This window comes from Haliotis rubra, unplaced genomic scaffold (genome assembly GCF_003918875.1).
Source record: "Haliotis rubra isolate DU_JTF1 unplaced genomic scaffold, ASM391887v1 Scf316, whole genome shotgun sequence".
NCBI lineage: Eukaryota > Metazoa > Mollusca > Gastropoda > Lepetellida > Haliotidae > Haliotis > Haliotis rubra.
Window position 1 is genome coordinate 133,100 of NW_025766987.1, and position 25,598 is coordinate 158,697.

The following is a 25,598-nucleotide window of genomic DNA, read 5'->3' on the forward strand; positions in this document are numbered from 1 at the left end:
CTGTTTCCAGTTAAGTAATCACCAGTTATATGGATGTAGCTTATTGAGTTTTATTAGCTCGGTATCACTGGGAGTTGAGGGAGACAGGAATCCTAGCAACTGGTTCAGCTAACGCTTGGACTCTGGGTTCATGTCAGACTGGGTGTTTCAATACTGCTGATAAATGGAGAGGATTAATTGATGCAACTGATCAGTGAAGAAAATGAAAGAGCGAGTGAGTGAGTGAGTGAGTTTGGTTTTAAGCCACTTTTAGCAATATTCCAGCAACATCACGGTGGGGGACACCAGAAATGGGCTTCACACATTGTACCCATGTGGGGATTTGAACCCTGGTCTTCGGCGTGACGAGCCAACGCTTTAACCACTAGGCTACCCCACCGCCCCGAGTGAGTGAGTGAGTGAGTGAGTGAGTGAGTGAGTGAGCGAGCGAGCCAGCTGCGCTTAATGCCACTTTGAACAGTATTCAATATTCAAGTCATATTATTTAAGCTTAATATTTGTGGTAAGCTGGAAGAGATACTGGTCTCACATGTTTGCCAGTTTCATCACACCCACATGTATTGTTGTAGTGCTGTCAAATCTAGAAACATAAACTGGACTCAAACCCATGATCACAGGATTCTGGAGTGTTCAAGGGACACAACTCTGCATTGCTGACTGCAGGCTGTTATATAACTGAGCCCACCTTCTTCAGTAAAGTGTACGTTGTATCAAAGAAAACATTGTGTTCATGTGAAAATCGAGTTCAATTTGTGCGAGAATGTCACATTCAAGGTGTAAACAGTGTTAACATTTTTACTGCGTACATCACCATGTTTCTTCATGACCTCGGTGTCAGAAGGGTGCTAGAATTAGCTATCACCAGGTGTTCCATTCCTTGTATTTCAAAGAATAACCAACAGAAGATTGATTGTGTGGCTATATTTAGCATAATCACTACAATTAAACTTCAAACAGACAGAGCTGCAAGATATTTCTCAGTTTACATGCCAAATGTCCCACCCCCTCTGAGGCAGGGACTTTTCACCTTGGACAGTGTAAACATCAGTAGATGGGTTATGTAAGACATGTATTACAGGGCAAGGGGTGCGCCAGCTACCTTATGAACAGGGCTGGGGGCGGGGGAGGGACAAGATGGTGGGGACAAGAGAAAGGAAGAAGGAAGGGGGGATGGTAATGACTACGTTAACAAGATGGGATGGGAGGAGGAAGGGGAAGAAAAGAAGGAAGAAGAAAGGGAGGAAGGAGGAATATGGTAGGTAATGGGGAAATGGGGAGAGGAACAAGATGGTGGGGGGAGAGGAGGAAGGGGAAGAAAAGAAGGTAGGAAGAAGGAAAAGAAGGGGAAAAGAAAGAAGGAAGAAGAAAGGGAGGAGGGAGGAATATGGTAGGTAATGGGGAAATGGGGGAGGGAACAAGATGGTCGGGAGAGGAGGAAGGGGAAGAAAAGAAGGAAGAAGAAAGGGGAGGAGGGAGGAATACGGTAGGTAATGGGGTTACAGAGGGGTGGGGCTGTGGGGAAAAGAAAGACAAGGACGAAAAGGATTAAAGGTGGGGTATGAGGTGCAGAAAGGAAGAATGGATGAATAAAAGAATAAGTGGAATATGGATGTGAAAGGTAGAAGGTTGGCAAATAAATGAAAGCTGGGTGGATCAGGGAATATGTGGAACAATGTTGCAGAAAGGTTGAAGTTGTGTGGCTAAGCAAAGAAAGGCTAGATGGATTAATACTAAATGAAGGCATAGACAGGACAGGATGGGGTGGGGATTATGATCATGATTATGATTATGATTAGATTTTACAGGACAAACGATTGAGTGTTTTTAATCCAAGTCTCTCGTGGGAAGAGGGTACAAGACGAAGAGGTATGATCCTGGGAGGGAGGACAGTGGCCCAAGGGTCATAAATTTCTGGTGTTTAGGGATTAGTGTCACGGTAAGGCTTGAGGACCTTCAGCTTGATCACAGCTGATCAAGTCTCCCCACAAACACCAGCTTCATCTCCAGTGTCCATCATTCTTGAAGTTTAACAACATCAAACCTTAACAATCTTCTCCAGGATGCTCTGATCGGTCACTTGTACAGGGTAAGATAGAAGGGTTCAAGCAGCAAGGGGCGACCTGGCAGACCTGATTGGTGTATATTGTTGTGTAACTCTCTAGTTCTGCACTCACCAGGGGGCAGCACCAGATCTATGCACTAATAGACCCCATACCGTACTGTGATGTAATGGTAAGCAGGAACCCCAGGCAAAGCTTCATCACTGTCTAATCTGGAGTCCACTGATAAATGGGTTCTTGATGACCAGAGCGACCAATTAATGACAATCCCCAAAGAAAAATAATCTTATTATTAACCCATTTCAATATTTGTAGCTTCTGATAACTATATATTGTTTGTTGTTTAAAGCCACACTCAGCAATATTTCAGATATATGGGCTATAACTATATTTGTTAGAGAGTATAGGTTTATGATAATGGCCCATTTTGAACAAGTATTACTGTATGGGAAATTCAGGATATATCTAATGAAGTCAACAACATCAAGCCTAGTTGTATGACCAATATGTGAGAGAAAAGCTGGTTTGGGAAATTATATAATCACTTAAATAAAACTTGACCTTAACTGGAGCTGAATTTTCAAAGAAATGTATTGACAATACAAACGATCATCCCAATTTGACAATTGTTGATTTTCTCAGTCCTAAAGGGCCCATTTACCTGCAGACTAATGCCATGACAATGTACTACTTGTTGGCACATAAATCCAGCTAAAAGATGTTACAGACTTGATATTAATCAGGAAACACAGAGATAATATTTGTCCTTACCAATATATGAAATGCCACTATAAGGCTGAATTTAAAAAAAATAAATTCTCTGGCACATTTTTCTTAACAGTGAGGAGAGAGGTAGACTTTTGTTTCTTGATACCAAATACGGTGTGTATGGAATACTTCCTTCTTAAAAATGCAAAGAAACTGGTCACAGACTGAATTTGTATCTTGTCAAGTATGTCATTTTACAGAAAGGGAGTATGCTAAATATGACAAGAAATCTGAAAATTACTTTTTTATTGCAAATAAGGAAAATTGATCAGAGGGAATCACAATGACATGGAGGTTTGAGAAACAGTTTCTATTTTTGCTGCTAAGACAAGTAACTTTGTTTGAAAAATACCTTTCACTCAGCAGTGACTGGGTACCCGGAAGGATGGGATGTCACTGTTAACCTTATAGTGCCACACACAGCTTGGGTCGTATACTGCTCAAGGAGCTGAGAATGACAACTGAGCGCACACTGATCCACTGACCAGAGTAACAGTGTACCACTCTGAATATGCTTTGATTGTGCATTAATTATCATAAATATGCAAATAATAACAAAATAATATTATTTGAAAGGTGACAGTTATAGTTCTGGACTCAACTGCCATTACATCATGATGTTCCTAACTGTGTGATAGTGAGAGCCAAGTTAACTGTACAAATTGATCCAGCTGACCATCCCTCCACGTGGACACTCCGAGCGTCCATTAACCCTTCACTGTCCACATGATTACACACTGCCTCCTGCTACCCTTGTTAAAATGTTTGTTTAGTGAGGTGCTTATTTGGAGAGGCATCATTAACATTTGTCACCTAGTAGAATAGAGTTGGTTGTGGCCCAGCTTCCCTGTAATTACAATTAGTGTGATGTCCTGAATCAGTGCTCAGAGCCCCAGACAACATTCCTGTGTTCGATAATGTCCACCAGCTTATTGTATTTTGTCAACAATGGTTCCTGACTGGCAATAAATCTCCACCAAATGGTTCCTGTAATTGCTCTATCAACTTGTCTGTTGCAATAAAGAAATGGAACATAATACAGAGAAAATGGTTGAAGTCAGTTAAGAAGCAACAGAAAATATTTGTCATACATTCACTGAATGTAAAACACAATAATTTGTGATAATTTGTTTTGACGTTTCCCACAGAGGCAATTTGTTTTGTGAGACAAGAGTGATAGTTTAGATAAATAACTGAATTTCTGAAATACTAATCTGTATCTCCCTAATCACAAAAATGTATCTACCTGTATTGGTGGTGTATTATGTGGACCCCCAAAAATCAAAATGTAACGACATTCAATATTGAATCTTTGATCCGACGATTAAATGATCAATATACATAACATTCTTTTACTCTGAGATCATATACCAGCTGAAGAGTAATCAGCTGCTGATGAGCTGTCTAACCATTGTATCAACCCCTCTCGCGTTAGCCAAGACGTGCGGTTATCAAACATTCCACCAGCGCTGGGATAACATGATCCTATCGGCCATTTTTTCCACCAGTTGATCAAACATCTTGTATCCTAAGTCTGATCCTCGTCATCGGGGTTTCGGATGGGCTGGGATGGAAATGAAAGCTGTCCTAATCATGGGCATTCTCTATTAATAATGTATTGGATTTCTAAGGGGGATCAAGAAAGGCTTGTGGAATCTCTGATTGAACCATGGCTCTTTCAGCAGTTGTTATGGCTGTGAGTGAAGGAGTGGAGGGTTCTACTTCCATCATGCTGGGGACAAATCCAGCCAAAGCTTCATCAAACCCGGCCCTTCCATGAATCACGTCCTCGTCCGTGAATCATGAAATTTTAATCAAAGGGATGATGGGAGATGGTGGAAAGTGTGTACAAACCTCGTATTCCATTTCGTATGGCCGGTCATCAAAGTAGGGATCGTCAAAGTCCAAATTGTGTGACATCTCGATGTCTGTTAATCCCATTTCAGCACTAGGTGAGAAGGCAACAGGTCTCCGTGACGATGGTTGATATAAACTGCAACACGAGAAGACATGTTTGTTACTAGCAGCGATGCCATGATCACTTGCCACCCCTCTGCTAATTATACTGACTTTCAATGCTAACATGTAATTTTTTGTAACCCTGATTAAAAAGGCGGGTGAAATAGTGGAATATTATTCACCAAGCTGCATCCAGCTCCTCAACACAAAGAATGCAATCAGATGAAGACGGAGATACCATTGAGAGCTGTCAAACTATGCAACGAGCCGATATGAGAATATTGATGTGGAATTGGGGAGCACAGGCGTGCAAGTCAGGGATCAAGCTTTGGAATACCACTCCAATATTTCACTATTTCGGGCCACTCAATTTATCAATGTGGCTGGCGAGCTACCCACCCTGATGAGTCCAGCTTCAAGAACATCCAATTAGCGATGGCCACAGTCACAGATTTAGCTAGTATCCCTGCCACTTCTCTACAGATATCAAGTCCTGTTTCGGTTGATCTATGCATGGCGAAATTATATTGCACAAGCGTTTGCCCCCAGGTCATCCATTCTCTAGAGGGAGCACTCGGAGAAATTCATATTGCTAAGATCGTACCATCACGGTGTTTCATTAAAAGGATGCCTCTATCCCATTCCAATAAACCTTAACTCACGTTCGCTTTCACGCCTTGGTGAATAACATTGTTTTTTTCCATTCAGCCAAGCAACAGGCCTAAAAGCCCTTGTCAGAGAAGTGACATCATGCCTCCCTAATACAGTTGTCCATGGCTTGATAGGCTCTTGGTCTCTAATAACGACCCTGCAGTCACAGATTGCCGGTTTATTCCCCAGTCGAGTATAAAACAGTCAGCTCAACCACTGACAAAACATACCCTCTCATGAACTCGCAGAACTGCTGTCAAATTAACCTAACCCATATTTTAATGGCTTAACATCGAACAGAACCAGCCTAAAAGTCAGCAGGGAATACTACCCTGGAATGGTAGAGGGAACTTATATACACATTTCTGCAACAAAATCATACTTATGTTCACGATTTCCATGTCATCTAAGACAGGAAGTGATGTAGCTTCTGACAAATGGCGCCCCGGAGGCCTCCCTGGTCATCAAGCAGGGTGTTCTAATTGAGCATGACACAAACATTTCCATAATTTTCCATCTGAATCGATCACTTGAGATTGGAAGCAACTTATGTCCACTGGAAGAACAACTTGTTAATATGCTATAGTGTGATTTATCCAAACGCGAGAGGAGCTAAACTGTCTGTGAGTAATCTTTATGAAAGAAGCTGCACACTTATTGCCGGAGTCTTTTCAGCAAGGATAGATTCTTCTCCTCAGAGAATCATTAAACACCCAGTTTTTTTAGCCAATAAATATTTTTGTGTATTCCCCAACGCACTTCCTTCTAATGTTCAGAATTTCCTTAACATGTCAGATCTCTGAATCACCATAGCCATCTTAAATCAAATTTAAAATATTTGTAAAATTCCTAGTTTTTTCGAACTAAAAACATCAATTGTAGAAGTATCATGAGACATTTTTCTTCTGCTACATGCAACTTTCAGACATGTTTGACCATGTCTAACACAATTTAGGTCTACATAACATTCATTAAAACCTATTTTCCACAAAACTATTCCCACCTCTATTCTTACGTATTTGCTTTTATCTAATTATTTCCGTTGATTTCTTTATGCAACACCTCACTACCATCCAGACACATCCCCAGACGAATAACATAGTTTCTTTTAGCACTACGACTATAAAAACATTCGGTTTTTTCACCCGTTTTCGTCATTCTGTGGAGTTCATCCCATCCTGTAATGCTCAATCTGTCATTTGTCAGTCAAAACAAAACTTGTCAATACCAACAAACATCGCCAGACATTGAAAACACAATAGTCTATACACTGCTGTCTTAGGCTTAACCAAATATACTGTAATCGTATTCCGACAAAGAAAGACAAGAAGAATCTACAGTAAAACCTACACCATGACACCACCTACAACCAGTTTAAAAAGATGAATTTATCAACGTTTTCTTCAAAACATCCTACTCAACTTTGATCGGGATAATCAGACAATTCTAATTAATATACACTTGAAACATGAGAATCACTTTGAGAATCAAGGAAAGATAAGTGTGTGTATCAAAACAACTCGAAACCATCAACCTGTTATGAAAACATATAACCTTAAGATCGTTGTATTGATCTACATTTGTAAGAAAAAATATAGTATTCTGTTTGTCATAATCTTCACATCAAAGACATTAGTTGATGTTCATCCAAAAGATTTTGAGGTCAGAAATGCCAGTGATCAGATTTTTAGAACTTTTACTGTACACATGGACCATTTGTGTTACTGTGGCATCCGGATAAAGGTGTGACATTTGGAACAAGCCCCTTGCACCTTCTCCAGGGCGCCTGACTCTCTCGAGTCGGCAATCTCTAATCGAATCCAGAATTATTCCTGCTTTGCCGACTGTTGGAAGACTGTCTTTCAAACAAACGCTTCACCTATTGTACCTTGGTAGATTTCACTTTCACACATTACAAAACAATACATTTTGCATCATATCCATGGAGAATCTCAGACGCGGGTCATGTGACAGGTGTTTCGAGTAAACATTTCTACCCGATGGCAAGGGGAGATAAGTCATGCTGGGAATATACCAAAATATTTACCCAATACCACTGACACAAGACAAAAGGAGCCGTAAATATTTAGCAAAATGGATTACTACGTGGGCAGGGCACTGGGACCTCGCACAGTGTTGTAGCTTCTAACCATTTGTCAAAGAAAACACTTTGTTTTGTCGAAAAGATTTCAAGAGTCCGGGTATTATGTAATCTTCACAACGTTAAATACATCACATCTGTTTAACACTGTAACACAGGCTTGTATATGTAACATTTTGGATAAACTTACATCAAAGACAAACTTCAAAGTTTGAATAAAAAATTTGTTAAACAAACTATGGAAGCTGATCATAATTTCAAAAACATTTTCCAACGGCCATGTGTCCTCTCCCTGTGTTTTATGTAATGTAAATTCTGTACATGCACTGCCCTGACACGAACTCCTCGCATTGTGTTTAGGGCTGACGGCATGTGAGCAGCCGGGCTTGATGTTGATCAGGTCATCAAGGCACCGCTGGTAAAAACAAAATGGCAAGAACAAAGGCAAGCACCCATCACCCAAGTCCTTCCACTCAGGAAATGGAAATGCAACTCCATGTGTTGCGAGGAGTTTGTGCTCCTCAAGTCATAAGTAATACAAGTCTGCACCTGGATGAGCTCCTTACACTGACAAAAAGATTGCCACCTTTTGTTTATAGCGTTCTCGGATTTCCTCGAGGTACCTCCAAAATTTCTCACTCTCATAACTGTCTGGTTGGATTTCGAACAGAGATAATAAAATCTCCACATCCTTGTTAGAAATACACCCGCTATTATCAATCATTCTTTGTCATTTGCTATTTAACTTCTCGCAGCAAAGAACAAAATGACAACACAACACAATAATTACAATGTCCAACACATCACACCATTCACCATGTGAAAGTTGGAACCAATTTCACCGCTCCAACCAATTTAAAATCTCAATATACCTTACTGCTACGCAGTCCACCCATGAATCAAACCCATCATATTACATAATGCGTTTAGAAAAAGTGACAGACCCTTTAAAGAGTGAGAAGCCAGTTTTGAAGAAAACCTCCTCAACTTCTACTCAATTCAGATACGCCTATAATCAGAATGATTTACTTTTAGATCAGTCATTCCAAAAATCTCTACAGAATACCCATAAACATTATCTCAGTTCCATGGGCGACCAATTCCTCATCTGTTCAGTGCTATGCAGCTGTACTTAAGTGGTATACACCACTGAATAGCTGAGGGTTGGCTTTGTGCATATGCAACATGCCAAGAATGCAGGACTGAATGCTCCGAGCCATCTTCCCCATGTAGAGAGGAGGATTGACACGGGATTCTGAGAGGGACTAACTGCACGACATTCATCGAGTATATGATATGATAGTTGTCAAGAAAATAGCTTTTATGTTTTAAGCTCTCTTTAAATAAGAATCTATACCGAAAAATCATGTAGAAATGAGGATCTATACTGGATTCTGAGAGGTACAAACTGCACGAGCTTTATCGAGTACATGATAGTTGTTAAGAAAATAGGCTTCAAGTTTTAAGCTCTCTTTTTAGAAGAATCTATACTGAAACATCACAACATAATATAATGATGAAGTTGCCATCCATAGAGTGTCTTACCTTTCTTATCATTGATCAACTTCTAAAATGCCAATCAAACAGAACAGATACATGATATTTGTCAAGAAAATAGCTTTTATGTTTTAAGCTTTCTTTTCAGTATTCTGTGTGTTGTTTAAAGCTGCACTCAGTAATATTCCAGCTGCATAAGGTTTTTCAGTATTGAAATAGATAATGACAATATATATAACATCAACTTCGGTCAAATAGTTGTAGACGTTTTAAGAAAAGTTCTGCTTTGTGATAAATATTTAACTTTCACGACCAAATACATATTCATTTTTATGTCATAGCTTGAAATATGAACAGCATAAAGACCTTGACATTTTAATCTTTAGATTGGACTGAAGAAGATATAGTATATCTCGTTTCATTATCAGTGCGTTAAAAGGATGTACACTTTCAGCAACATCAACAACTATTACATTCATTTTACAAGTATTTAATGACTTTAGCCATGACAGTTAGACAAACTGCCAGTGTCATGTCCGACGTTATGTTTTCAAATTCTCTAACCGAAGTCTACACAATTAATAATAAACATGTAAAAAGTAGAAAACATAAACAACAGCAGTGTAGCGACTTTCTGCCATACTCGATCTCGTCATGAGTGAAGGTTGTACGTGAGAAGGCAGTAGGTGGAATCCCAGCCCTGTGTATTAACTGCACTCCAATTACAGCTTCCATGGCATCATGCTAGCACAGGCAGCTTCGGGCAAAAACTTGGAAGTTGGAGAAATTACTCACGCTGCGATCTCCTCGTTATGAGATGTCATTGATAGCAGACTCAATTGTGAAGACTTGCACAAATGGTACATTCTAGTCATTCGCAGATTTCCCGATTATAACTCTTTTCATTGTGTTATTTCGCTAATTCAGCAATTCTAATGACAAATTCTTGTGATTATTAGCTTCTAGGATCTGAATAGATTCATCAAGGCAAATAAAATGGAACTTCATTTGGTTGGTTAAAAGGACTTAACCTACTAACTCCCAAGGTGAAAAAGGTGCGATGACAATTAATTGAGACCATCAGACCTATAAAGCTGTATGCCTTAAAAATGAATATTTCAAAATAATTTATGAGTGGGACTTGCCCCTTGACCAGCCTGTACAATTGTTCAAATACCTTCAGTAAAACTCCAATGCAATCTTTCGAGAGATGTTACTCGAGGTCACAGGGCACAAGTATCGAGTTTGATGTGCTGTCGGAGGCTTGATTACTAAATAATCTGTATCCAGCAAGTCCGGCCCCCGTTGACCCTTTCTGACAGTTTTTTAAGCATCATCAAAGGAGCAATCCCAACCTTAACTGAAAGCCTTTTGTTGAGATACTCAGGCGGCCATATTTCTCCCTCTGCTGACATCGTACATGAAGTCCGTCTCAACGTAATCCCAAAACAGTCTGAGGCTGCCTGAAAATGACTTTTAGTCATGAAAGCTAGTCCTAACGCAGAGACAGTGATGAACAGCTATTTCAAGATGTCCTTTTACGGGACATGATCATGCAAGATGGCATACAGTGCATCCTCAAGTCCCCAACAGTTAGCAACAGCTACAGGGTATCACAGGGGATCGCTCGTTGCCACGTACTATCAACCATCCTGCGGTCGTTCTGCGCTGAATGCATTTCATGCCCAGGGATGCAGAGTAACATTGTCTGATGAGACGGAACACTGTCATTCAACAGAGTAAACACGGACATTTTATTACAGAAATAGAGCATGTTCAAAACACTGTATCTTCCATGTAATATCCCCCAGTAATACTCTAGGCCAGTCGCTTTGTCCCTGATATGTGGAGAGTGCATTGACAACAGTTGAATCTCATCAAGCGTACATGCTGTGGGTACAGCTAACTGAATCAATTGCAAAACTATTTCGCAACTGCAGATTTCAATGAATCAAATTCAGCATCCATTAGTCGAGGAAACTATTAATCAACCTCTATCATTAGTACCGTAACTATGTTGTACTTTGACAATCAGTTTGATGTCATTTATATAATGTTACAAAACCTAGCCCTCCATAACGATTTTGTAGCCTAGCCCTCCATAACGATTTTGTAGCCTTGCCAAGCGAAAATCTTGATGACTTCAAAATTCAACAATGAGTTGTTAGTAAGGAACAGCCCCTACTTGGCTCTTCAAACATGAAAAGCTGTAAATTAACAATGATTATAGATCATCCACTTTCCAAGCGTATTCATATCAATTAAAGTTATTTTAGATCATGGAACAAACATCATGATAATAACTTATTGAATATGTCTGCAATACTCACTTGTGAATATATCCATACATTGTAGAATAAAACAAGCATCAACTGCCTCTATCGCCAATGGAATGAAACAGATCTATCTTAAACTATTATTAGATCTGCAAAAGTACTGGACAATGATAACGAAATCCAAGTTATTGTGATAGGATATAAAACGCATGAATAAGTCATGCCCAGGATGCAAATAACAGATGGGTATAAAGCTAAACAGTTTCAAGCTTCCTGACTCATTCAAAATTTTTCAAGCACATATCTTTGTACACCTGTCTCAGATGGGATTTTAATGATGCAGAAGTACAACGTGTGAAATGAACGATTACAGACCTGGCCGACTTCATTGTGATGGCCACAGGTCCCTTGTTGTGGTTTAAAAAGGATGGAAATTGTGGCTATCAGAGCTAAAACAGCAACTGTATTAAACAAGACTTGGAATGCTACAGGGTTGACTACTCAGCCTTGTTTTCTATGTTACCTACGGAAGCATAGCTCCAGCCTATCATTTTCATATTATCTCCGTCTTCTATTATGAAATCTGTCAAAATGATCAATGTGAAAAGGCTGACCCTGGTGTGAAGAAAGTCGAACAGAGCATTTGAAATGTTTTTGTTGCCAATCAGGCATATTTGAAAGGAAAGATCTCAGCATGGTTGACAGCAACAAAAGAACAATGGGTTAGTTACCTGCTGGATTATCACAAAGGACATTCCACAAAGCCTTCTTAGTTTCACAACGTAACAGGTGAAATATGCATCATTGTTATCACATGTCTTAACATTTTCATGACACGCGGCCAGCGGGAACACCTGTATCATTAACTATCAGATATCTGTTTTTTTTCAGTGAAAAGGATTATTTAACAAAATGCAATGTTTATATCCATACTACTGGAGAACCACTGATTCATGTTGGTGCCAGCATGTCATAAAACGCCCAATCACCTGTTGTTTTAATATGATTGATAAACATTAAAGTGAGATGTAGGCATTAAATTGTTCAAATTTCATTTTTCTGAATGGACTGTCATTCTTTCCAATTCATGCTGCATTTAAGAGTTGTTAGGTTTGTTCGTTGTTTAATGTCACATTCAGCAATATTCAAACTAAATAACCCCAGTCTATAAAAAGATCAATTCTAAATAAATACACAATGCTTTTGGATGAAACCATGTGAAACCAGTGGTCAACATCATGAGCATTTATCACTGCAATCGTGATGACATGGATCAACAGGTCAGCGAGCCTGGCCACCAGATCCCATCAGTTGCCGCTTAAAAAAAACATGGGTTGATGAGACCAGCTCCAACTTGAAATCTTCCCATGACTGTACGTGTAGGTTAAGGAAAGAGCCGAGTTGTCATGGACTCTTCGCTTCTCAAAATGACGTAAATTGCAATAAGAATCCTCTTGATCTTACAGACTGTGTTCTAACAGCATTACTGTACTATTTATATTGATAAAAAGCATTCCCAATTAAACAATATACTGAATGACACATGATAAAACCGCCTGCAACCTTGATCATAATGACATTGCTACAACAGGCACATAAACTACACCTGCGACCAATTCCTTACAGTCACAGTACCATGCGGAAAGACGTTCGCATATCTGCAGGAATTCCAACTAGCTTCCCACTTCCTCTCTGGTGCATTATGGGAGTGAATTATGAGTATTTTATCCAACAACACCATTTTGATGAGCACCATGTGTCTAATGAGAAATGACTAGCAATACATCTTCTTGATATGGGTTGCAGAGTTTTCATATTGAAGGGGATGTCCTCCATCTTACTGTAATTTAACAGTTCATTTTGCATTAACATCTCTTAAAACATCTGATGAAATGACACTAACAACACCCGATTGTCTACATTTTAAATTCATTTTTAAACTATTCTTAGCTCTGCTATCTGCTTATCACAATCTTTTGAATGACTCCTTCAACGACATAACTTCAAAAGGTTCAAGAAGTTTTGAGATTTTTTCACAAAACATTTACAACCTTGAACAACCTTGACCACCCAGAAATCTTTATGTTATTGTTTCACAGTTTCCTATCTCCACCATCAACAGCCATCCTGCACAAAGAAACATTCAAATAGCAAATCTACCACCCACAACTACAAATCCTTGCTACATGTTCTTGTCAAACTTGTGCATCACCAACAAGAAGAGGATTTTCTCAAGTGTGAAATTAGGATTCAAAAGATGCATAAAAGGAGCACCAATGGAGAGTAATTAGGCCCCTGTGGCTGCATTCAATACCCAGTCTCCCCAGGTAGGAAAATGTCTGTCTACAAACAACCTTACTTGTCCAAATCATTTGATCAAGACTGACTGTTGTGTAAGTAACAGTTGAGACGAGTAATGGCGGAGACAAAGGATTTCTTCCTCTATTAAATCACCAACTTCAGTTGCAACTACTTTTCATCACGTTATAATGACATTCTCCCCCTCTTTTCCTCAAGAACCCTTCCGATAGTCTAAAGACCATGCGAAATTATGAGAGATTCCTTGTTTGGCGACGTTGCCGATGAGGGAAAGAGATCAGTCCTCTGCGTCCTCTCGCTGATCAATAGCCACTGTTGCATTTGCAGCAAAAAATCCAATTTTCGACTCAATTCCTCCATTCTGCAAAGATCGGCGGGGATTAATGTTAAGGCCCGATTCAAACAGTGTTATTTGACATGAAAGGATTGTGGGAAATGAAAAGTGATTGTGAAGCATTGTAAGGGGCCCCAGGTAGCTCTTGGGCACCTCACTTCAAACACTCACCAAATAACCTGCAACTTCCAAATTGGAAAGCCATGCACTTTAATTCCCATAATACACACCAAGTTTGAATTCTACCCGAGCGGGGTAATAGCAGAATATTGGGAATCCTTCCATATCCCTCATTGCTCATTGCTTCGTCTAGATGCCAATACATTTTGGTCCTAATCATAAGGACTCCTGAATCCATTTCAAACTCAGTTCTTTTCAAAGAACGCTTCAATGAATTTTGGTTCAGATTAATCAGACAGATTTTCCAAACAGAGAACTTAAATGGCATCACTTAATACTGTTAATTTAAAACGACTTATTAGGCATTGACAATTCAATAAATTGGTCTAATTATCCTTCCACGTTGAAATGATACTAAATATTACTGTTATACTATCGTAACCATGACTATCACATCATGGAAATAAGTTCACTGATATAAATAGATACGTATGTTCCTTTTTCTATTAATCCTTCTGAAGTTAATGTATGGCCCAGTGGTTAGGGTGTTTGCTTGTCACGCAGAAGACTGGGTTTAATTCCAATGTGGGCACATTATGTAAAGTGATTATCATATGTTACTGCTGAGAATTGACCACAATACCGTAAAAAGAGATGCAAAACAATACATACACTGATAGAGATTGATACTGTCTCTTGTTCATCATGGCCAACACCATGAATGGATTTCACCTGTTGTCACATTTAGAGATTAGAACTCAAGAACGACAAGTGAACACCTGACCCACTGGGCTATCATATCCTGCAGACAACCTTAGAAGAAACATTTCAAATTGTCAGCCGAAATTTTGTCACATTTTCTAATTTCAGTATTTTTTTGTTCTTACAATCCAAGCAAAACAAAGCCTATTACAGACAACACAATCTACAGAAAGTATTCTAACCATCGCTAAAGCAACACAATAGTTTTTCCTCTATCTAATTAATCTCCCAAGGAGGGGACTCAGGAGAAATAACCCCGATGGACAGTTATCAATTCAGAAAATATAGTCACAAATACTTCAAAAAAAATATCCCATGATAAATGAATCCTGTTTGCCTAACAACTCAAAATAGACATGCTACTTTCCTATCAACATTGCTGGGAAAATATTCATTTTTGGGATGCTTTCACTTAATGGCGTGGTATGATTTCATTGGAAAGTAAATGTTTCTCCTGTCTGGGAAAACCTCATAGTATCATTCATTCCCTTTCACTGCGGGATGCTTGAATAAAAGTTAGTTAACAACACAATATGGAGATGGGAAGTGCCTTAACATCACACCCAAGAACTTTGCCCATAAATAATGGAAAAACATGGGGCAATTTTCCCGTTCATGTCCTTCGTCATTAACTTCTCAGATGTTTCATACTTTGATTTTTTTAATAAAAACACTCAGTTGGTGCATGATACCAGCAAAGGAGAAGTAGTTGTGAGACAAGAAAAATATCGAAATATGTAATACTGGTGGTAATACCTTCAAAATGGTGCACACTTTTATAATTGAGTGATAATTCAGTGAGTGAGTGAGTGAGTGAGTTTGTATGCAACAACCCACCTATAATTCAGAAGGGACACACCAATTTGGTGCAAGTAATGCAAGACCTGAAAAAACCTGAATGGTAACGATTCAATTCCACCAGCCTCTTTGTACAGAAAAAAATCTTCTACCCAGGTATCAGAAAGTATTTTTTCAGGTCTTAAAGCAGATAATTCTGTCAAGCAGGGGTATTTCACTGATGGCGGAAACACAGAAGAACAGAGACCATTTTTTTATTTTTAGACTGCATGTTGTCCATGTTCCTTAAAGCCGGCGCTGACGATGGAAGCAGTTCATCTGAGAGATGGCCAAATGCCATGGAGTGATGGATGACACCAAAGATCTGTTCCTCTCTCATGGCCTCTCACAAGTTCAACAGCGCTAAATCAACCAGGAAATCACCTTTTAATTAATCAGCATTTCTCTTCTTGCCATCTCCGTGCAAGGAGAAAAAAACAGCCAAAAAAAGATCACGTGAAAAATGGCAAATTTGCATCCACCGGAACCATAAATTATCACCCAGATCGAATTAATTGTCAAATAATTTGCAGTCATTTCATAATTGTGGTGCTAATTTAGATCAATTAGTTTCACAGGTTCCCAAGTTAATCAGCTCTCGTAAATAAGCGATCTGCAGTTTTTGTATATTTTTCTAAGTACTACATGTTTACCCATCAGTGGGTACAACCCTAGAGCTTACTGATAAACCTTTAGAAAAAGATCTGATTTCACTTCTCAAAAACATGGTGCATCCCTATCCCTAAGGCCAAAGGTAGCTCCATCATGTGACTCAATGGGATCTGCATCTGGGCTGCTTCTGACTGAGTGGATGGTGTGGGTTTCGAGCTGTGACGGCAGGTGCTGGCTGATTCCTCCACCAGATGGCTCTGCCGACACCCATATATCAGACAACGATAGCAAATGCTCATCACACTCATCTTTGACACACTTCGACAAAACCGTACATGTTAAAGCATAACACTGCAATAACACCCTCGTCCAGTACGAAATACATCTGAGTGCGACTCCAAAAATTATTTTCCCAAAACATGCAGCTTTTTGCTTGAAAGAGTGGAAAACAGGATTTTCTTTAGCACGGCCACACCAGATTGTTTTTCTTACTCGGTGCATCGGCAATGAATACCAATGACCTTGACATTCAGGTCATAGACAGTAATGGAGAAAGCAGCCTTAACTTCACATCATTACAAGAACAAGATATGAGGCAAATAATGAAATTATTTCTAAAACACATGAATAACAGAAATAAACTCAGTGAAACGACATTACCATGGAAACCTATTCAAGTGAGATGGTCGTGTTACAATATGTCAATGGTGTCATGTTTAGATATACGCTCTTCATCTTGGGATGGTCAAGAACAGTCAGGATCAATTCTTCTGCCAATATTTCTACAATATCGTCACATTAACATCTTCCCGAGCTAGCACTGGCTGATGTCCTTGTCAGACGGACTTAACTCCCCTTAATCCTTCAGTAATTCAAGACGGTCGCCATAGAGATCAACATGTCTGTGGAACTGAAAGATTTACATTTAATGGTCATTGAAGATGTACTAAGTATAACCGGAAATTGGATTGTAAAAAGATGGACATTGATTCCGTGAATGTTGTTTTCTTGAGGTCGTAACTGACATGAATGTTTATCAGTCCAAAGTACCCTATTATTTTCCTATTCAGTTGTAATACAACGAAATAACTGGATAATGATTGTGTACCTTTGAAGAGAATCAAATAGAATGAGTCACAATCCATTTCTGACACAGGCTCTCTGCAGCTACGAACCAAATGTCCAAAAAACATGAATAACCTTGAATCTGCTACAGCGGACGTACTGACATCCCAACTTTACCAACCAGTGCAGTTTGCGTTTATCAAGTCTTTGTGGAAATTTCTCTTTAATTAAAAGCAAAAATACATAAATTGTAATTTTGTAGAAATAACCCGATTTGGTGATTTCCTCTTCTGCACCTGTCTGCCTTCTCCCATAATGCATCTGGCTTCCTACCTCCCTTCGGCGGTATGTCGCGTGCCTGCATGTACTTTCCCCCTATTAACAGCTATTAGCGAAGTCTGTGGATCTATTTGAAGTTGCACAGTTTATGGCCCAAGTTTCAGCGTTTATGTTTCAGCTCCGATCCCCTCGTTTCCATCTCATCAAAATCTGTGCCAGTAATTATAAATCTCTCGCCATCCTATGGCGTTAATGGTTGTGGCACCCGACTTGTTCAACAGCCTTCCCTTCTCATTCAAGCTGGGATCGTCACACTTAATTCTTTCATAATTTTTACAACTTAGTATTAACTTTGATGTCAAATTGATCATAGACGCAGAAAATGTTTTGATTTATCCACATCTTCTAAAAAATGCGAAATTTGACAAGATATAGAACAGAATATATTAATGACTGACTGACTGAGTTTGGTTTTACGCCGCTTTTAGCAATATTCCAGCAACATCACGGCGGGGGACACCAGAAATGGGCTTCACACAATGTACCCATGTGGGGATTCGAACCCGGGTCTTCGGCGTGACGAGCCAACGCTTTAACCACTAGGCTACCCCACCGCCCCGAACATATTAATGAAAAAATGTCCAAAACACTGTTTGCCCCTCCAGTAAATAATAGAACACAGGGTCAAGTTTACAAATATTTACAATCCAAGACAACACAATATTGGAATTCCCTCACAGTCACAATACGATACAACTGATGACCTTTTTTCAGCGAAAATGACAAACATGGGATTCTATCGAAAGAAATCCTTTCCCGATCTACTGAGACCAAACAACAGATTTTATATCTTTAAGTGCCCCACTCGACCTGAATAGGAGCAGAGAGTTCCAGCCCAGAAATAGTCCCTTGTAATTATAGAGCCAGCCCATAGCCTGTACTGAAAATAACAGCATAACATCTCAACTAGTTCAGCTCAGGTACCACTTTTATGTTCCGGAGATAAAACATCAAAGCGAGATCTCGTCTGCACTGACCTGAAGGGCTTGATCACAGGGGCTAGCTGGGGTGAAGGAACAGCGAATTGACTTCCCATAAAGAGGGGAACATGTTAGGTGCTGAACACTCTTTCAGTTGTGTCATGAGGTCTCGACCTCGAGGTTGAAGGTCGTATATATACAACTCTCAGAATCCACTATCCTCAGAGGGGCGGTGGGGTAGCCGACTGGTTAAAGTGTTTGCTCGCTAGGCTGAAGACCCAGGTTCGATTCCCCACATGGGTATAATGTGTGAAGCCCATTTCTGGTGTCCCCTGCTGTGATATTGCTGGAATATTGCTAAAAGCGGTGTAAAACCATACTCACTCACTCACTATATTCAGTAAGGGACTGTCGGGATCGAACTGTGACCATCAAGGATCTGAATGTTTATATGTTGTCTAAAACTGCAAACAGCAATATTCCAGATATATGATGTAAATAGTCAAACTAGGCCGACCAAGAGATTGATATCATGAGCAACACTCCACATCTTCAGGTACCAGGATACACTATCAAGCAATTATAGAGTGTCTACCTAATTCATCTGCTTGGCTCTTCAAACCAACATAGGTTGCCAAGGAATAAACCTCACTACAGGAGTGTCTAATCTTAAGCTTTATTGGAGCCATGTTTTGTCATGGTTGAGAACTGCTACCATTATATATTTTACCATACCCATTAACAAACCTTGACTAAGCTATACGCTTCATCAGATAACTATTTTACGCAAGCACTTTGAAACTTTTAAAACTCAGGATTATGGTACTTAAAACATCAATGTTTCTGTCTGCTCAAGTCTTGAAAACAACTTCAAAATGTCAGCAAGTATTGACAAAAAAATCTTTCTTTCTAGATGTTCATGAAGTAATCAAACCAATGTGATGTTGAAGAGAACGCTTAAGATTACCAGGCAACGCCTACAAGTGCGTCACAGTAGTGCATGATGGGTAGGCAGCAGGATTGTGGGTAATCTGTTAGCTCACCTGTTGTGTTTGTTATCATTTACACCTAACAAGCTGATAGGTCATTACTAAATGTCCCCAACTTTAAAACATCTGCACCCAGTGTTTCCTAGATAAACGTGCTATCATGATCCCATGGGTTTAAACCACCTTCGTAAATTGTTTTTATTTGCCCTTTTCGACAAACCTGCTGAAGAGTAGATGAGAGTTACTTTGAAGTCTCGATTATCACATTAAAAACGCCCATATTTCATAACTTTATCAAGTTGTGATTTCCGTGGCTCTCGTCCACACTTTAGTACATCGAGTGTGTTCACTCACAGATAAAAGACGGACGATGAACCTTTTTTTCAATAAGCATGATGGAAAGCTTCAAGTCATAAAATAAACAATTATGAGTCTTACGCCATATGATTCACCTAACTGGGCTTGCGTAGCGCTGTTTCTGAAGTTTTATGAAACAGGGAGAGATTCGGTGGGGTTTAAAGCACCCATGGCCCTCACATCACATCTGCTGTGAAATGACTAAGCTGGGCTCGTTCTGGATTTGATTTTTCAAGACTGGTGTAATTTTCAGCTCAAATGTCATGACATAGGATTCCCGGCGGTCACCAGACATGGAAATACCCTTCCATATAAAGTATGTTTGGTGTAAATGTCAATACCAAAAGTCATCAAATCGGTGCATTTTTATCAAATTGGCCCCAGGAGTACATAGTCTGTGATGTAAAGCAAATAGCATCTATACCATCCTACACCTTCAAGCTGTGAACACACTGGAGAAATTCAACACAGATCTCAAAATGACGGCGAGGTCGCCTTGTGGAATTGGATCATTTTTTCCTTATGGGACAAATTGTCCATCTCAGCTAGACTGTGGATATTTGAATATAGGAAATCCTATGCAATCGTGTGAAGTTGGGAATTAACTAAGCAAACAAGAGTGTCCAGTGGCATTTGAGTTTGAGCTAATCGCGCCGGGGAACGCTTCAGATGTAAGTCAACAGGATATAAGCATTCAAACTAAATATGAAAAAGTCCCTTTTTTTGAAACATAAAGCATGCAATCTCCAGAAACAAGCATCAAATGAAGGCATCCCACAGTTATTGTACTGTATAATCCTTCATACTGCAAGTTCTTATCAATGGTGTTATTTATTCTGGATGGGCGATTATTGTAGAGGGGATTGACTCTCTCTGTTGTGCACCTGTTGTCTGATCTTAGAGGATTCAACACAGGGAAAGACCCGCATACCCTCACCAAGAAAACCTCAGAAATCATATATGAGTTCATGTATTAAAGTGAGGCATTATTCCAGCTTTAATATATTAACACTGAGTGAGTGAACCACTCATGGCAATGTTCCATCAATATCCGAGCTGGAAACATCAGAATGAGTTTCATATAATTCGTATGTAATGAGACTGAGTGTGGTATTTTATTTATACCCACGTCTTACATGTATTAAATTGACAAAATAGCTTATTTTTGTTATTTTTATGGTTTCAAACCGAAACCGGTTTCATAAAGAGGTTGCTGAAGAGTTTTATAGTGTAGTACACTATTTGCATGACGTCACACTGTAATGACGTCACTATCTTGGTAACCGACGTCACGATGCATGTCAGTTGTCATTGCCTCGTACAGACTCCTACAGTAAACTACTCTGTAGCACCCCTTTACTTGGTTTGCAGTTTCTTCACTCGGCTAAAATTACTGGTGGAATCACTGCGTTTGTGTTTTTCGACAGATATAATGTCTCAGTTCGACTCACAATTAAACAGCGACACGGCAACGTTCGCCATGTTTACATTCCCACAATGCATATAAGTTGTAGAATGAATGAATTCATGTGTATGCTATGAATGAAAAAATAGTTACATCAACGTGACCTAATTGAGAGGTCATCGGTTATCCAATCAAATCGTTAGAATCTCAGGTCAAGTCGTTACGACACAGTTCAATGAGATATGACACTCATGTGACGTACAAGATTAGTATGCAACTACCCATACGTTGAGCACGTGGGTAATAATATCATGTATCAGCCATGATGCTCCCAAGATTTATATCCCAGGTAAGTGTGTGATAAATGCTGTACTCACCCACTGACGTGCAGGGGATAAAACCCTGGTGGTGGTGTTGGTGGTCTGTTGTAACAGTAAAAGTCCTCCTCCGTTTGCGTACCTATTGACACCATTGTCGGAGAACGATTTTTCATCTTATTCTTATTAACCCTACGTAAAACCTCCACCACGATGGGTTCCTTGGCCGTGCGGAATGCTTCTACCGCCTCCTCATGACTTGACTGTGACAGATCCTGTCCATTAACCTGCAACAAAAACAAACATCGTAAGTAACGCGGTCAACGTGACATTATTAATATGACATCCATGAAGCAAATGTAACATGGTCGATGAAGGAAAACAAGATGGACGTATAGTCGTTGAGATATCATTAGTGCCATGAAATGTCAGTAACATGGTCCACATGACACCGTAAGTAACATGAACTATGTGATATCGTAAGTCATATGGTCCACGAGATATTAGCAGAAACATGGTCCTAGAGACATCAAAAGTAATTTGGTCTACAAGATATCATCGAAAACAAGTTGAGGAAGATGTGAGTTGTATGATCTATGAGATATGATAAGGAATAAGGCCAATAAGACATTGTAAGTAATATGGTCTATGAGATGGCATCAGAAATATTGTCTACAATATCATCAATGACCAACAGTATGCTGTTAAATACTTATGGTTCATAAATCCAATTGACCAAACAGCATCATCACAACTGACCTTAACCTGTTTAGTTAGTGAGTGAATCTAGTTTTACGCCGCACTCAGCGATATTCCAGCTATATGGCGGCGGTCTGTAAATAATCAAGTCTGGACCAGACAATCCAGTGATCAACAGCATGAGCATCGATCTGCGCAATTGGGAACCGATGACATGTGTCAATCAAGTCAGCGAGCCTGACCACCCGATCCCGTTAGTCACCTCTTAACCTGTTTAGTTCCTGAAAGTAATTTTTTGAAAGTACATCTCCCAATGATTTAACAATTATTATCAGCATCTTGTCCATAGATGGATTCAATACAGACTAGATGCTTAACAGCATAAGAGTGTGGATCTGGTTTAGACACACACAAACAAAAAATGACGATAATAATTCATGGAGTGACTAAGCCACCATCCAAACATCTCACATGTACATCAGAAGAGCAAGTGAGTTCTTAAGAAGCTTCAAACAATATTTGTGGACGGGACAGCATTAATGAGCATCTTACATTGAACAGTTAAGAATCAAACCCAGACCATGCACAAGACAAGTGAACACTTCATCCACAACCCCATTCCTGTCCTCCATTAGATCTCAATCCCATTTCTACTCCATAACGTCCACTGACATTTCAAACATTGCAGCCTTAGAAGCAAGGAAGTTGTCAAAACAAAGAATATCAACCCAAAACAGCTCCATGAATTTCGAACACTTACGATCAAGTCCAGCCTTTGAGGAATCCATCTAGTTCTGAGATTGCCTGCACTGCATGAGCCAACAACCAACCATCTTAATTACCACAATGCAAATCACTTACAGAGAAATAAACGGAAATACATCACCCACATCAAACAGATGAACTCCAAAGGACATTAGTTAATATTGAAGGTGATTCATTCAGGAAGTGATATTGACCTCAATTCCCTCATGCTATATCCATACAACGACACACGGAACTCAATGCTTGCATCACTGGTACAGCAGCAAAGACTACCTACAGAGGCGTTATGGATTATGAAGTCATATCTCCCAACAGGCAACCAAGCTTGCAACTAATTGTTGCTACTGGTCGCTTTCGTGTACCCCTGGGGCAAGCGCCCTCTTGTGTAGCAATGGGTCGTTAGACCGCCTCTCGGCAAACTCATTCATTTTTTATGAAGGTGAGACAATAATGACATCAAAAATAGCGACCAAACAAACTCAACCCAATCTAGCTCACAGACAAGATTAACCTACCAACAGCAGTTTCTTCTAATAAGGGGCAGAGATGCACAAACTACCTGGACGCCAAGTAATCAGCTTCATAAATATTTCCCTTTCATCTGATTGGCTGACTGTGGATGACAGCCCCAGTGGTGACCTTGGCCCCTTGGGACACAGCGGAGGAATCCACGTGTGGCCAGGGTAATGACGTCTTGTTGCACTGTATTTCCACGCTAAAACACAGCATCTCTTGGTACACTCGTTGTATGGGAGACTCGTGATCAATAGACGTGATAACATGGTTTAATCTGACGGCAAAATATGGACTAAACGTCTCCTGGGTTTCGTCTTAATAAAGTTAACTTTTTCCCAACACCGAGGTTAAAACAATCCCAAATTATTCAATCTTTTTGTAATGGATATTTCATATCAAGTTAAGATTGTCAGTGTCAACAAAGGCAGAGAACAAACAAAATAGGAGCCCAATTTGATGAAGTTTGGACCTGAATAAGCATGCACGCTCAAAAGTCAAACAATCCAATTTTTTGGAACAATTGTGAAAAATCCGTGGCCATAAATTTTTAAACTTTTGAGGCGATTGGAATCAATAATGGTTAACACTCAAGAATCGCGGAAGTCACTCGGGGCTTGGCAACAACAGAGACCGATCCCGAACTTGTTACAAGTTGAAGAGCTTCTACAAATATGGTGACCTAGCTGGTTCTATTATCAAGAATCCTTATCATTAATGGCCAGTAAAGTTAGCACTTTAACCTAGAAGGACTGGATAAAAATACTAACATAACACAAACTAGTTCCAATGAAGATTGAAAAATAAATTATTTCGCTTAAACATCCCACGAGTATAGTTCAGTATTGATAATGAAAATATCACCAAGAATGTAAAATAAATATGTGAAATTCTGTCATAGAATCCAAATTCCCATTTGAATTATTCAGCAAAAGCAATTACCCAAACAACTTCATTTTGGATTTTTTCTAATGAAAATCATTTAAGTAGAAAGCTGGATCATGAATTGAAGAAAATCCATTAACATGCAATTGTTCTATGAAAGATCTCGGTTCGAGATTCTGGTAACAAATGTGGGGAACCATTCATCTGGAAGATGTCGCAGTGAGAGCTGAAAAGCGACCTGATATCATTTCGGGCAGGGAAGACAAAAAAAAAGAAAGAAAAAACATGCCTTGATTAAACCATATGAGAAGGGAAACTGCACGTTCAGAATCCGAGAGTCTGCTTTCTTTGTGGGTAGATAAGTCGCATTCTAAAATTATCTCCTAGAATGAAATATTTGTGAAATGTAGCCCTCGCCTTCTTCAACAGCTGTTGCCCCCATAGAAAACTGATCTTCCGAGCTGCAGCCTCACAGATAGATATAAACAAAGATGACTGGACAAGCAGGTGAATCTGCAGACATCTCTTGAGCCGGGCTGTCTACCTATGTGTGTGAATGTTGAGGTAGAGAGGCAACTGGAGCATGCCTTTCTTTCACAACTGTTTATTTCACGGTAGCATAGATGGTCACTCATGGAAGTCAGTAGTTTACCAGTGATGTGATTCTGGCTGAAGTTGTAGTATTGATATGGGGATTGCAAAAAGTTAGAATAAACTGACTGACTGAGTTTAGTTTTACGCTGCTTTTTAGCAATATTCCAGCAATATCACGGCGGGGGAAACCAGAAATGGGCTTAACACATTGTGCCCATGTGGGGAATCGAACCTGGGACTTCGGCGTGACGAGCCAACGCTTTAACCACTAGGCTACCCCACCGCCCCATGTGACCTCTTGCCGGTACCCCTGCACCTGACCCAATAAAATTATTAAAACTAAACTACCAGTGCCACCCAACCTGACCCCCCACTACCAGTGCCACACCACCTGACCCCCACTACCAGTGCCACACCACCTGATCCCCACTACCAGTGCCACCCACCTGACCCC

At 39.7% G+C, this 25,598-nt stretch overlaps 1 protein-coding gene across 1 annotated transcript in view; it reads right to left on the reverse strand.

Annotated features, from left to right (window-relative positions):
• The window catches only part of LOC124283442 (E3 ubiquitin-protein ligase PDZRN3-like), a 298,678-nt gene that overhangs the window by 59,909 nt on the left and 213,171 nt on the right, over positions 1–25,598 (reverse strand). Inside the window, 2 exon segments of the mRNA XM_046719497.1 lie at positions 4,679–4,821; positions 21,749–21,975. Of these exon segments, the coding sequence (XP_046575453.1) occupies positions 4,679–4,821; positions 21,749–21,975 (370 nt within the window).